The sequence below is a fragment of the Melopsittacus undulatus genome, chromosome 16 (genome assembly GCF_012275295.1).
Source record: "Melopsittacus undulatus isolate bMelUnd1 chromosome 16, bMelUnd1.mat.Z, whole genome shotgun sequence".
NCBI lineage: Eukaryota > Metazoa > Chordata > Aves > Psittaciformes > Psittaculidae > Melopsittacus > Melopsittacus undulatus.
Window position 1 is genome coordinate 3,972,054 of NC_047542.1, and position 10,874 is coordinate 3,982,927.

At 62.1% G+C, this 10,874-nt stretch overlaps 2 protein-coding genes across 6 annotated transcripts; one reads left to right on the forward strand and one right to left on the reverse strand.

Annotated features, from left to right (window-relative positions):
* The first annotated feature begins 1,243 nt into the window (after positions 1 to 1,243).
* On the forward strand, positions 1,244 to 8,965 carry HMGA1 (high mobility group AT-hook 1). 3 transcript variants are annotated; one of them, XM_034069841.1, is made up of 6 exons: positions 1,244 to 1,329; positions 1,566 to 1,732; positions 5,595 to 5,700; positions 6,610 to 6,693; positions 7,062 to 7,112; positions 7,886 to 8,965. In XM_034069841.1, the coding sequence occupies exons 3-6, from the start codon at positions 5,599 to 5,601 to the stop codon at positions 7,940 to 7,942; spliced, it is 294 nt and encodes a 97-aa protein (XP_033925732.1). In that variant the 5' UTR covers positions 1,244 to 1,329; positions 1,566 to 1,732; positions 5,595 to 5,598; the 3' UTR covers positions 7,943 to 8,965. The 3 variants fall into 3 exon arrangements, with proteins under 3 accessions (XP_033925732.1, XP_033925734.1, XP_033925733.1); XM_034069843.1 differs by having other exon boundaries at positions 7,889 to 8,965; XM_034069842.1 differs by having other exon boundaries at positions 6,613 to 6,693.
* A 281-nt stretch (positions 8,966 to 9,246) lies between these two features.
* SMIM29 (small integral membrane protein 29) lies at positions 9,247 to 10,560 on the reverse strand. Of its 3 annotated transcripts, XM_034069804.1 has the most exons (5): positions 10,534 to 10,560; positions 10,202 to 10,368; positions 10,110 to 10,135; positions 9,928 to 10,033; positions 9,247 to 9,638 (listed from the first exon to the last, which is right to left on the reverse strand). In XM_034069804.1, exons 2-5 carry the CDS (start codon positions 10,304 to 10,306, stop codon positions 9,576 to 9,578), a joined length of 300 nt encoding a protein of 99 aa, XP_033925695.1. In that variant the 5' UTR covers positions 10,307 to 10,368; positions 10,534 to 10,560; the 3' UTR covers positions 9,247 to 9,575. The 3 variants fall into 3 exon arrangements, with proteins under 3 accessions (XP_033925695.1, XP_033925696.1, XP_033925694.1); XM_034069805.1 differs by lacking the exon at positions 10,534 to 10,560 and having other exon boundaries at positions 9,247 to 9,539; positions 10,202 to 10,430; XM_034069803.1 differs by lacking the exon at positions 10,534 to 10,560 and having other exon boundaries at positions 10,202 to 10,428.
* Between the last annotated feature and the right edge of the window lie 314 nt (positions 10,561 to 10,874).

Below are 10,874 nucleotides of genomic sequence, written 5' to 3' on the forward strand. Positions count from 1 at the left end.
GGCTCTTTGTGCAGGTGCTTGTAAACAGGTCAGGCTCTCACAGGGTGGTTTTCCCCCCTTCTTTGCTTTCATTTTTAAGCATGCCCAAGGGACAGTGCTTTGATTGTGCTTTGGGCAGGGGAATTTGCAGGGGATTTGAAAAAGCCAAGTGAAAATGAGCAAAACCAGTGCCACGAGCCTGGCTCTGTTGATCTGCTCCTTCCCACACCACAGACCTTCCCGGCTGAAGCAGTTTTGCACATGCAGGCATTGATGCTCCCAAGTTTCACAGTTTTAAAGGTGCTTTTTCTTTTCATTAATAAGAACTTGCCTGAAACCCAAATCCAGCTTCAGGCAGTTTAAAGTTCAGCCCCTAACTCCAGATTTTGCATCAGGATAGTCAAAAGCACCTAAATTGGAGTTTCCATTACATCTGTGATGGGAGTTTCTGCAGCAGTTTGGGAAAACACTGAGAGGGGATCTGGATTTCCTTGTGTCCACCAAGAAACTCCCCATGAGATCCCTAGTGCATGCTTTGGAAAACCTTGCCCCTGACACAATGGGGTTTCAGGGTACTTACCTGAAGAGCTGATCCCAGCTCCTATTCCAGACCGACCTAAACCGCTTCCAAACCAGATCACAGGAATTCAGAATAAAGCTCTTCCATTACAGACCAACCCCAGGGAGAGCCCCTGGGCTGCTCACCAGCCCCCAAACCCGCTGGTGCTCAGCGGGCAGCACTTCCACCCCAGCCTCCCATGGTGCTGCGGTACAAAACACACTAAATACCACACCACCCCCCAGCCGGGCCTTGGGAGGCCCCAGGGATGCAGCCCCCACCGCCCGTGCCTACAGATGGGGACCGGAGGGGCTTCTTGTGTGCCTAGGACCTGGGGATGCAGCGAACGGGAAGAGCATCACGCTTTGCCTGTGGGCGCTGGAGCCGGTGCGTGGCACAGCCCCCACGGAGATCCCGAATCCCCCCCAGCCCCAGACAGCGCTGTCCGCTCTTCCAGAGGCGCTCAGCACCGAGTGGTACCCGCGCCCCTCCCCCCACGGCCCATCCAGGAGCATCCCTGGAGCATCCCCTGCCGAGGGGGGGGTTTATCCTCCATTCCCCCCCGGGGGGACCCTCCTCCGGCCCCGGGGCGGGGGAGCAGCCGCCGCCCGCCCGCCGCAGCCCTTTGAACGGACCTATCGGTCCCGGCCCCGCCGCCGCCCGCCCCCGGCCGTGATGCAGCCGAGCTCCTCCTCCCCCCGCTCCGCAAGGGCTGGAAGCTCCCTTAGCCTGGTTGCCCTTATTTAATTTCGAGTGTGATTTTGCTATTTTTAGCAGCTGGATCCCCTCCAGTAAGGCTCGGAGCTCGCTCCTTTCCCCCCCCCCCCTTTCTCCCCCCTTCCCCCCCTACCCCCCCTTTTCCCTATTTCCCTTTTTTTTCCCCTGCAAATGATTTTGATCCAGCTTCCTTCCTCCTGGAGCTTTCCCCCCCCCCCCCCTTTATTATTTATATAAATAAGAGGGGGGCCTGGCTGAGCCGTGGATGCGTGTGTGAGTCGCAGCCTCTCTCTCTGCCTTCTCCTTTCAGATCCGCATTTGCGAGCAGCAGCCGCCGCCGCCGGGAAGGGGGGGTGGGGGGGGGTTTAATTCTCTTCACAACACAGACACGCCAGGACAAAAAAAATAACCCCCAAAAGCACCAAACCGCCCCCAAAAAGCCCACCCCGAGCAGCCGGCTCCGGGATCAAGCTGACTGTGAGTGCCGGCCTTCCTCTTTCCTTTCTGCTGCGGGGGGTGCGGGGAGGGCAGGGGGGTGGTTGGGAGGGTGGGGGAGAGCCGGGTTCTGCTCCCCCCCCCGCCCTCCGCATGCTGTGCACGATCGCCCCCAGTTTGCTTGGTATGTGCAAGGACGCGTGTGTGCGTGCGGCGGCCGCGCTCCGCAATGCCTCTCGCTATTATTGTTGTTATTAATTACCGGTATTAATAGGGCGATGCACCTGGCGGGGCTGGGGGGGGGGGCTGGGGGTCCCCTGCTCTCCGGTACTTCGGCTCCACTTGCGCGGTGCCGGTGATGCGCGGCCGCGGCCCCCGCTCGGGCTCGCAGCGTGCGCGGGGCCGTGCAAGGTGCGCGGGGCCGCGGCCGGTGCGTGGCGTGGGATCGGGATCGGGACCGTGCTTGGGGCCGGGCGCACGGGGACGCGCACGGACACGGGAGCGCGGGTCGGTGCGAAGTTGCGGTGCTGGGGGCTCACCCCCCCCCCCCCCACCCACCGTGCCCACGCTGCGGGACCTCGGGGCCGCGCACCCCGGGGGTTGGGGGGGGCGGTGGATTGTGACCCAGGGCTGGCTCCACCCGGGGCTTTATTATACCCCGCAGGACAGGGGCTTCACAAAGCGTGTGATGGTGCCCTTCCTGCCTCTTTTCTTTCTCCCCCACCTCCCTCCTTCCTTTCTTTTATCACTTCCTTTTATTATGCATGCCCAGGAAGGAAGGGGGGGGGGGGGGAGGTTGACTTTCCTTAATAGCAGGCCTGGGGGGGGGCTTCAAAGCAGCCCCATGGAGGGCTTGTCTAATGAGGAGCCGCGCACATCCCTTCCCAGCCCTCGCACCCCTGCCGAACAGGCTCTTCAACTTCTGCTCCACTATTCCTTCCCCTCCTCCCTCTCCCGTCCTCCCTCTGCCAGGAGGTGCGGCCGGGATCCTTCTCCAGCTGCAATCGGGCTGGATTTCCTGGGCGTGAAGAGATTTCTGCCTTTTTTCCTTTAAGATCTAAGCCACCGCCTGTCTCCTGCCTCTCCTGGGCTCGGTTGTTTAATCTAAGAGTAGGTGGCAGGAGCAGGAGCGGGGGATTTATGGGGTTATTTGCACAGAGCAGCGTAAGCCAGCGCGGGCGGGCTGGGGGAGGCAGCAGCAGGCCCAGGGGCAGTGAGGAGCATCGCTCCGAGGGACCAGGTTGGCTCTTTTGCAACCCAAACCATGGTTGTGCAAGAGGTGGCTGCTGAGGACGCCCAGCTCCTGCCGTGGAGCACACAGTGGGGCTGGGCAATGGGAGTCCAGGGGCTCCCCATCCATAGGGATAGAGAGGGGAGGAGTTTTTCTTCCCCCAGCTCCATTGATCCAGAGGCAGATGTAGCCCCTCCACCTCCAAACCCTGCACATATTTATCCCTCCCGGCCTGGAGGAGCCTGGCATCACCCTGCCCTCCTCTCCGCCTCATTCCTCCCTGCGTGGAAAGGTTCCTCTCTCAGCTGCTTCCTTTCCTCCATGGCAACACTGCTGCTCCTTCCCTCCCTCCTTCCCTCCCTCCCATACGGCTTCGATGCACAGGAGCGGGGCTGGAACTGCTTCCCGAGCTGTGTCCAGCACCATCCACAGGCTTGGGATGCACCCAGGGCCAGGCAGGTGCTACCGAGCTGGGGCCAACCTTGGGTGCTGGCTGGGAAGGTGCTGGGGTGGGAGTGGGGAGCATCCGCCAGCTCCATCCTCCTCCTCATCCCCCTTCAGTGAAGCAGGACAAGGAGGCCTCAGCCCCCTGGGGCTGATTTCAGCCCTGGAGCCCATGGGGGCAGCTGGAGGTGGCAGAGGGATGGGATGTGCACATCCTTTCCCCAGCACCAACCGTGGCAGCAGGCTCTGGCTTGGGGGCCATTCCCAGTGGGAAGGGTCCCCTCAGCATCCCCATCTGGAGCCGCTGTGTGGGGCCGTGTCTGTCCCAGCACGGCTCGGTGGGGGCTGTACTGGGCCCATCTGTTTCCAGCTTCGGGTGAGGGTACAGCAAGCTCGGAAGCTGTGTTTCCTCTAACAAAGTTTGACTTAAAAAGAGACAAACCCTGTCCCAGCCCCTGCTCAAACGGAGTTTTTCTGCCCTAAATCTAAACCATACTTCTCTTGTCTTGTCTGTCAGAGACCCCTCGAAGGGCTCCGGGCTGCTCTGAGTAATGCTTCGGGGTGTTTACCCGGCAGCGTGGTTTCTGTCTGCTCTCTGTTGTTGTTGTTCTGCACTCGTGAGTCACTTCCAGAGGGGAGCAGGAGCTGACGCGTGGTTTGTAACACGCCTCGAAGGTCTGAGCCTGGCTCCTGGCACTGCACATCCCGCCCGTGCCCTCTGCAGCCGTCCCCATGGGGCTCAGCATCCCCTGGGATGGGGGCTCAGCACCCCGGCTGCCCCCCGCAGCCCTGCTCTCTCCGGTAGCGCTGTCCCAGCTGCTCTAATGCTGCCCAAATTGAAACCAGTTGCTCAGAAGCAGGGTTATTAACCCTGTAGGCAGAGATAGGGAGAGTGCCTCCGTCTTTGCATGCAGAGCATCCCTGGCTGGCTCAGGGGCTTGCTCCATCCGTCCCAGTGCAAAGCAGTGATTGTTCTCCCAGGCAGCTCCAAGCCCCATGCTTGTGGGCAGTGAGGTGGGGCTGTTTCCATTGGGAACCGTCACATCACCCCCCCGAGCAGGTGCCCCCTCTGCATGGCCACAGTCACCCAACCAAGGAGCAGAGTGGGTGCCCTGTGCTCAGGATCACCATTAAGAACCAGGGCTGTGGTAGCAATCCTGCTCCCTTCCAGCCTGGAGCCCATCCTCCTGGCTCCTGAGCTGGGAGCTGGGTGTGGAACTGGCCCCACGGCTCTGGAAGAGCAGGTTTTCCCTATGCCTCTGGGGAAGCATCAAAGTGGAGGAGGGAAGATGGAGCCTTTACCTCTGTGGGATATCCCTATGAGGAAGGAAAGACATTCACAGGGAAGGGGAAAGCTCAGTGTCCCTTGGACAAGGGACCAGTTTGGGGGGCCTTTGTCCTTAAACCCAGCTGGGGGGCAGGAGCAGGGTCAGGGTGCAGTGGGGTTGGATATGGAGAGCAGGGCTGCAGGAGCCATGTGGGGCCCTAGGGCCCCCATGGGGATGCCCAGGGGCCCTGTGCCACCATTCACCTTGTTCCAACTTGCCGGTGCTCCAGATTAAACCCAGAGCCGCTTTCCTCCTTTCCGGAAAGCGAATGGGCTCTGCAGGAATGGGCAGAGCTGCTGCTCCCCAAATGCTTGCTGTGGGCACTGAGAGCTGCAATAGCACTGGGGCACTGATTGATGCAGTGGGTGTCGTGCCATGGGATGCGCAGCAGGGACCAAAGGCCTGTTTGCAGGAGGGACATGGGCGCAGCCAAGGCAGTTTTATAGCAGGAGGAGGGATGGTGTTTGCCTGCCCGAGGTGCTGTGTTTCTGGGGCACAGAAGTCCTGGTCCATGCAGGGATAGGAGCAGGATGCAGGAGAGCCTCTGGGAAGGGATGGAATAAGGTCAAAGCTGCTCATGTCAGCTGCATGATAATTCTAAGGGGCATTATTAGAGGGGACCCTGGTCCTTGTCACCTCCTGTCTGTGCTGATACCCCCACTGCCACCCCCATTCCCACAGAGGGACCAGGAGGTGGCTGTGGGGGGCTGAGCATCCTTACCTGGGAGGTAGCAGGGCCAGGGCATGGCCATGATTCCATGGGAGGCTCCTGCTGCTCCACTCATCCCTCTATGCCCCCAGTGCCCGTCTGCTCCGGGGTGAGGGAACAGCGTGGGCCAGTGTGGCCAAACCATCACTGACCAAGCTTCTTTCCCCTCCTGCTCCTCACTGCTGCTGGAAGGACCATGAGCGAATCCAGCGCCAAGTCCAGCCAGCCCCTGGCTTCCAAGGGGGACAAGGACGTGTCGGAGAAGAGAGGCCGGGGTCGGCCCAGGAAGAAGCCGCAGGTACGTGGGGTTCCGCAGGAGGTGGGGATGGACCCCAATGGGCAGCTCTACCCATAACGATGCCCTCAGGACCAGGCACCCCAATGTTACAGGGCAGCAAGAAACATCCCCCACTTGCACCCCAAGCAGCATCCCCCGGGCAAGGATGGGGATGTCTGCAATGAGCCCCCTGCAATGAGACCCCATCACCTCCCTTTGGGCAGCTCCTCCTGCTGCTCAGAACCATCCCAAAGGACTTCACACCCCTTTAGTTCTATAACACCCCATTGCTCCTGGCCAGGGAAGGGCTTGGGGCCTCCCCTTGTTCCACCTCAGCCTGAACCTGCCTTTGCAGACGAGCTAATTAAAGCCCCATTAGCAAAAGCTGCTCAGAGGGATAAGATGCTGCTGGAGCCTTTACAGTGCCTGACTCCCCCTCCAGTTCCCCTCCAGGGGCAGGGAGGCTCTGGGCACATTTTCCTGCCTGGCAGGTTCCCTTTACCCAGCAGCAGCATCAGCACCAAGCCGGGGTCCAGAGCTGAGGATCCAGCTGGGACCATGGGCTAAGGCACGCTGCTAATGCCGGGTGGGATGGGTCATGTATGAACCTGGGTGAAGGACATGCAGCAGCCTGAGCACCAATCCCGGTGCAATCAGTGCTCCCAGTGCAAGAGCATCTCTGCTGCGGAGAATGGGACTCCCAGCCTGAAGCATCGCAGGGTATCCTGGTGCATCCCAGGGTGTCCTGGTGCATCCCAGGGTATCCTGATGCATCCCAGGGTATCCTGGTGCATCCCAGGGTATCCTGGTGCATCCCAGGGTGTCCTGGTGCATCCCAGGGTATCCTGATGCACTGGGAGCCACTCGGGGCACACATCCCTGCCCAGGGACCCCCTTCCGCAGTGACCCCCCCCTCTGCTCTCCCTCCAGCAGGAGCCCAGTGAGGCCCCGACCCCCAAGAGACCCCGAGGACGGCCGAAGGGCAGTAAGAACAAGGCGACCCCCAAAGGCAGGGTAGGTGCTGGGGATGCTCCGGCCGAGCTCCGTTTTGAGCTCAATTACAAACAATTTGGGGCAGATCTATTGCTGGGGAGGTGTGGGGGGGGGGATGGCTCTGACCCCCAGGGAAGGGGGGGGATCTGTGTGTGTCAGGATGAGGACAGCAGCAAGGAACCTGTTTGCAAAACACGCGACTCACATCCTGCGCCCACCCTGTGAGTCATGGGGGGGGCCGGGACGTGCCATTGGGGTGATGAATCTGGCAGCCATTGGGTGGGAGGAAGGGGACCAGCACCCTCCCCCCCCCCTCCAGCAGCATCCCAGGGATGAGGGCCCAGCCCCAGCTTGACCAAACCACCTCTTTTTGCCCCCAATTTGCTCAGAAAGCTGCAGTCACACCAGGGACAAAACCTCGAGGACGACCCAAAAAGTCGGTGAGTGGGGTTTTCCCTTCCTCCTCCATGCCTGGCTCTTTGTGTGTGCACATCCCCCCCCCCCCCTTGGTCTGCAGCCCCATGGGATGTAGCAGGCACCCACAAGTGCCACCCAGACAGTCGAAAGCAGGTTTCATCTCCCTTCCCCATGTGCACATCCTATTGTCCCCAGCCCTGTGCCACATCCCCATGGACAACACACCCAGAAACATCCTCACTGTGATGCTGCTCTGCCCCACGGGAGGTTTTGCCCCTTTTCCCACTGTAATTCCGTGTGGAAGGCAAAGGGGCTGAGACCAATCGGGGTTGGTTGCGTCCTGGAGTCTCCTGGCCCTGGTGGCACAGAACCAGGGACTGTTTTGGGGCCGAGCCCATCCCATGCCCGGGACATCCTGTGCTGCTGCTCCATGAAGGCAGTGGGGCCGGTGCTGACTCATGCTCACACTCGCCCTGACTCAGCACCACGTGTGGATGCTCAAGGCCACCCGGGGGCACTTGGGGACAGGGCAGCATCACATCGGGATGTGGGGCTCCCTCCTTGCACTGAGCCCACCGGGGGGGGGGGATTCTTACCTGGGATTTAACCCACAACAGTCAGACCTGGAGCAAAGGGCAGTGCCAAGGTCCAGGAGGATGCTAGTGCCTCCCTCTTTGCACAAGGGATGCAATGTGCCAGGGGACCCTCCATCCATGGATGATGGATGATCATCCATGATGGATGATGGGGGTGCTGCAGCCCTGGACCCCCCTGACCGCACTCCCTCACCTGGCAGCAGCAGGACGAAGAGGAGGTGAACATCTCCCAGGAGTCATCCGAGGAGGAGCAGTGAAGCCTCCGGAACCGGCGCTACCTCATTGCCTGATGGATGGTCCCGTGTCCCCGGGACAGGGATGGGGAGAAACCCACGGCGAGGCCCTGGCTTTGTCCTCCTCCCTCCTCCACTCCCTCCTCACCCTCAGACAACAGCAGCACTGGAAAATGGCCCCCCCAGCCCCCTGCCTGGGGTGGGAGGGCAGCACCTGCCCCAGTTCCCCTCTCTCCCCAGTGCTGGGTTATGGGGCAGCACCGGCAAAGGGGGTGATTGGCAGAGAGCTGGGGCTGGGACCCCCTTGCCTCTGCTGCCCCCCCTCAATGCAGTGATCTCACCCATCCAAAGCGGGCGCTGGGGACCCTGCAGGGAAGAGACGAGGGGGTCAGCGAAGGTGAGACCCCCACATGGATCAGACCTTAGCCCCAGCCTGCTGCTACCCCAGGCAAACCTCCCCTTGTGCCCCCCTCCCCAGGTCCTGGGCCCCGCAGCGCTGCCGGGGCTCAGTGCCCTTCCCCGGGGGTCCCAAGTGGGGCCAGCTCAGGGCAGCCCCTTCCCCATCGGTTCTGCTATAAACAGAGAATTGTTTTTTAGTGCTTGTTTTGGGGTTGTTTTCCTTTCATTCACAACTACCTCTGGATATTTAAGTTCCTCTCTGCACTCACGCTCGTGCTGCTGCTGTGCCGGCTGCCAGGGCATCGCTGGCTCCGTGGTTCCTCTCTCGGGGGTGTCGCTGGGGGTGTTTCTGGTTTAGGTTTTTCCCTTTCCCTTTGGTTTTTTGGGCTGTTTTTTGGTTGTTTTCATTAATTGCTCATTTTCCAGCCGAGGTTTTTGTCCTGCTGCTCCCCAGGCCAGCGGCTGCGGCGAGATGGGGACTGTGGGATGCTCCCCCTCTGTACTGCTCCCTGCACAGCGGCTGCAGCGGCCCTGGTGGGGGACAACCGGGGTTTGGTTGGTTTGGTCTTTTCCTTTTGGGTTCACTGTTAACGACCTTTTGGGTTCCTCTTTGCAGTTACTTGAATAAAACATTTTATGGACGTTTGACGCCTCTGCCCTGGTCCATGCACACAGGCACGAGCGGATGCTCCGCACGGAACCTTCTCCATAGGACCCTGATGGTGCCATCCTCCAAGGGATGGATGCGAGCTGCCAATGGGAACAGAAACAGGCAAAACCCTGCTACCCCCCCACAAAGAACTCCCATCCCCAGCACCTTTATACAACCAAACCAAGCCACGACGCTGCTATGGTGGGGACATGATGCTGACCCCCAGGCTGGCCTGTGGCCTGCTGAAACCCTCCCTGCCCTATGCAGGAGGCTCTGGCCAAGTGCAGAGAAACACCTTTATTGGCTCCAGCACTGCTGCCCCACAGGCATTGTGCCCCCCGTGCCCTGCACCCGGCTGCTCCAGCACCGGGTCCCAGCCCCGGCCGCCCCACTCAGGGTGTTCTAAGGGGCTGGCAGGGCAGCTCAAGCAGAAGAGATCAGCAGAACTCGGTGTCAAGGTGGGAGATCGCCCGTTAGCATCAGTGCTCTTGGCCTGGGATGGCTCCAGGTACTCCAGGTGCATCCTGCCCTTCCCGGCAGGCAGCGGTGCCGGTGAGGACACATTCATCCCTGTGGGCAGGATTCAGTCCCAGCTCCGCAGCAGGATCAGGCCTTCCAGTCCCCGCGCAGGGGCCGGAGGGGCGCAGCCCCCCCCCAGCCGGGCACCACCTGCAACACACAGTGCTATGGGGGGGGACGGCCCCAGCCCCGACCCAGACTCTGTCGGGGTGCCTGGAGCACAGCCCACGTCTCCATATGGATGATGCCCAACCCCTCGCTTAGCTCCGAGATGCTCCCGCAGGGCACGCTGGCATCGGGGGCTCCCACCGGCTCCAAAGCACCCGCGATACCGCCCAGCGCCGCTTCCCCATGTAAAGGATGGGGCACGGCCGGATAAGGCCCCAAGCAGCCAAACCCAATCCCTGCATCCCCGCACCACGGGAGCGGCTCAACCCACCCGGGCATCCTCCGCCTGCACCAGCAGCTCCTGCTCCGACTCCTGCAGCTCCTCGGCCGGGTCGTAGCTGTACATGGGCAGCAGGCGGTGCCGCAGCCGGTCGAACCTGCGGGGGGGGGGGGCGGCTCAGCAGGGTCCGGTCCCACGGACCCCCCCCCCATAAACCCGCAGCCTCCGCTCACCTCCGCTTCTTCTGCACGTACATCACCTGCGGGGAGAGGCATCAGCGGGGCCCGCCCGGCCCGGACCCCCCCCCGGCCCCGACCCCGCTCACCGCGGCCAGGACGGCGCCCAGGAGGGTGACGAGGACGAAGGGGCCCAGCACGTATCCCACCATGGGGTCCGCTCCCGGGGCCGGGGGGGCTGTGGAGTTGCTCATGGCCCAGCGCCGGCTCCTGCCCGCACCGGGACACCCGCGTCCGCCCCCTCGGGGCTGGACGGCTGCGGGCGGCGCTCAGCGACCCCCGGGACACGGGAGCCCCGCTCCAAATGGGGGGGGGGGAAAGGGGGGGATGGGGAAGGGGGGGGATGGGGGACACGCACCGACCTCTGCCCCCCCCCTCCCCCCTCCTCAACCCCCCCCCCCATCCCGCATCCCCGCCCCACCTGCGCGCGCCCGGAACCCACGCGGCGGCGCGTGACGGGAGGGGCGGGGCCAGAGGGGCGGAGCTGGGGGGGGGGATGCGGTGGCGGAGCGCGGCCGGGAGGGGGCAGCAGAGACTGGGATGGGGGTGGGGGGTGAAGGAGGGAAAGGGGAAAATGAGGGGGGAAAAGAGGAAAGAAAAGGGAAAAATGGGAAAATTGAAAACAGGGGAAAGGGAAAAAGAGAATGGGGGAAAATGGGGAAAAGGCTCTTGGTGGGGGGAACACAGCGGGTGCGGATGGACGCAGGGTGACGGCATGAGAGGTGCGCGTCGGGGCACAGGGGTGGGCAGGCGCACAGGGGA

What these genes read in the sequence shown, in the direction of transcription:
- SMIM29 (XM_034069804.1), bottom strand. Translation starts at nt 10,306, where the DNA reads ATGAGCAACTCCACAGCCCCCCCGGCCCCGGGAGCGGACCCCATGGTG. An exon ending in TGGGCGCCGTCCTGGCCGCG is followed by an intron (nt 10,136 to 10,201) that starts GTGAGCGGGGTC and finishes CTCTCCCCGCAG; the next exon opens with GTGATGTACGTGCAGAAGAA. An exon ending in TGCAGGCGGAGGATGCCCGG is followed by an intron (nt 9,639 to 9,927) that starts GTGGGTTGAGCC and finishes TGTGTGTTGCAG; the next exon opens with GTGGTGCCCGGCTGGGGGGG.
- HMGA1 (XM_034069841.1), top strand. Translation starts at nt 5,599, where the DNA reads ATGAGCGAATCCAGCGCCAAGTCCAGCCAGCCCCTGGCTTCCAAGGGG. An exon ending in GGCCCAGGAAGAAGCCGCAG is followed by an intron (nt 5,701 to 6,609) that starts GTACGTGGGGTT and finishes CTCTCCCTCCAG; the next exon opens with CAGGAGCCCAGTGAGGCCCC. An exon ending in AGGCGACCCCCAAAGGCAGG is followed by an intron (nt 6,694 to 7,061) that starts GTAGGTGCTGGG and finishes CAATTTGCTCAG; the next exon opens with AAAGCTGCAGTCACACCAGG.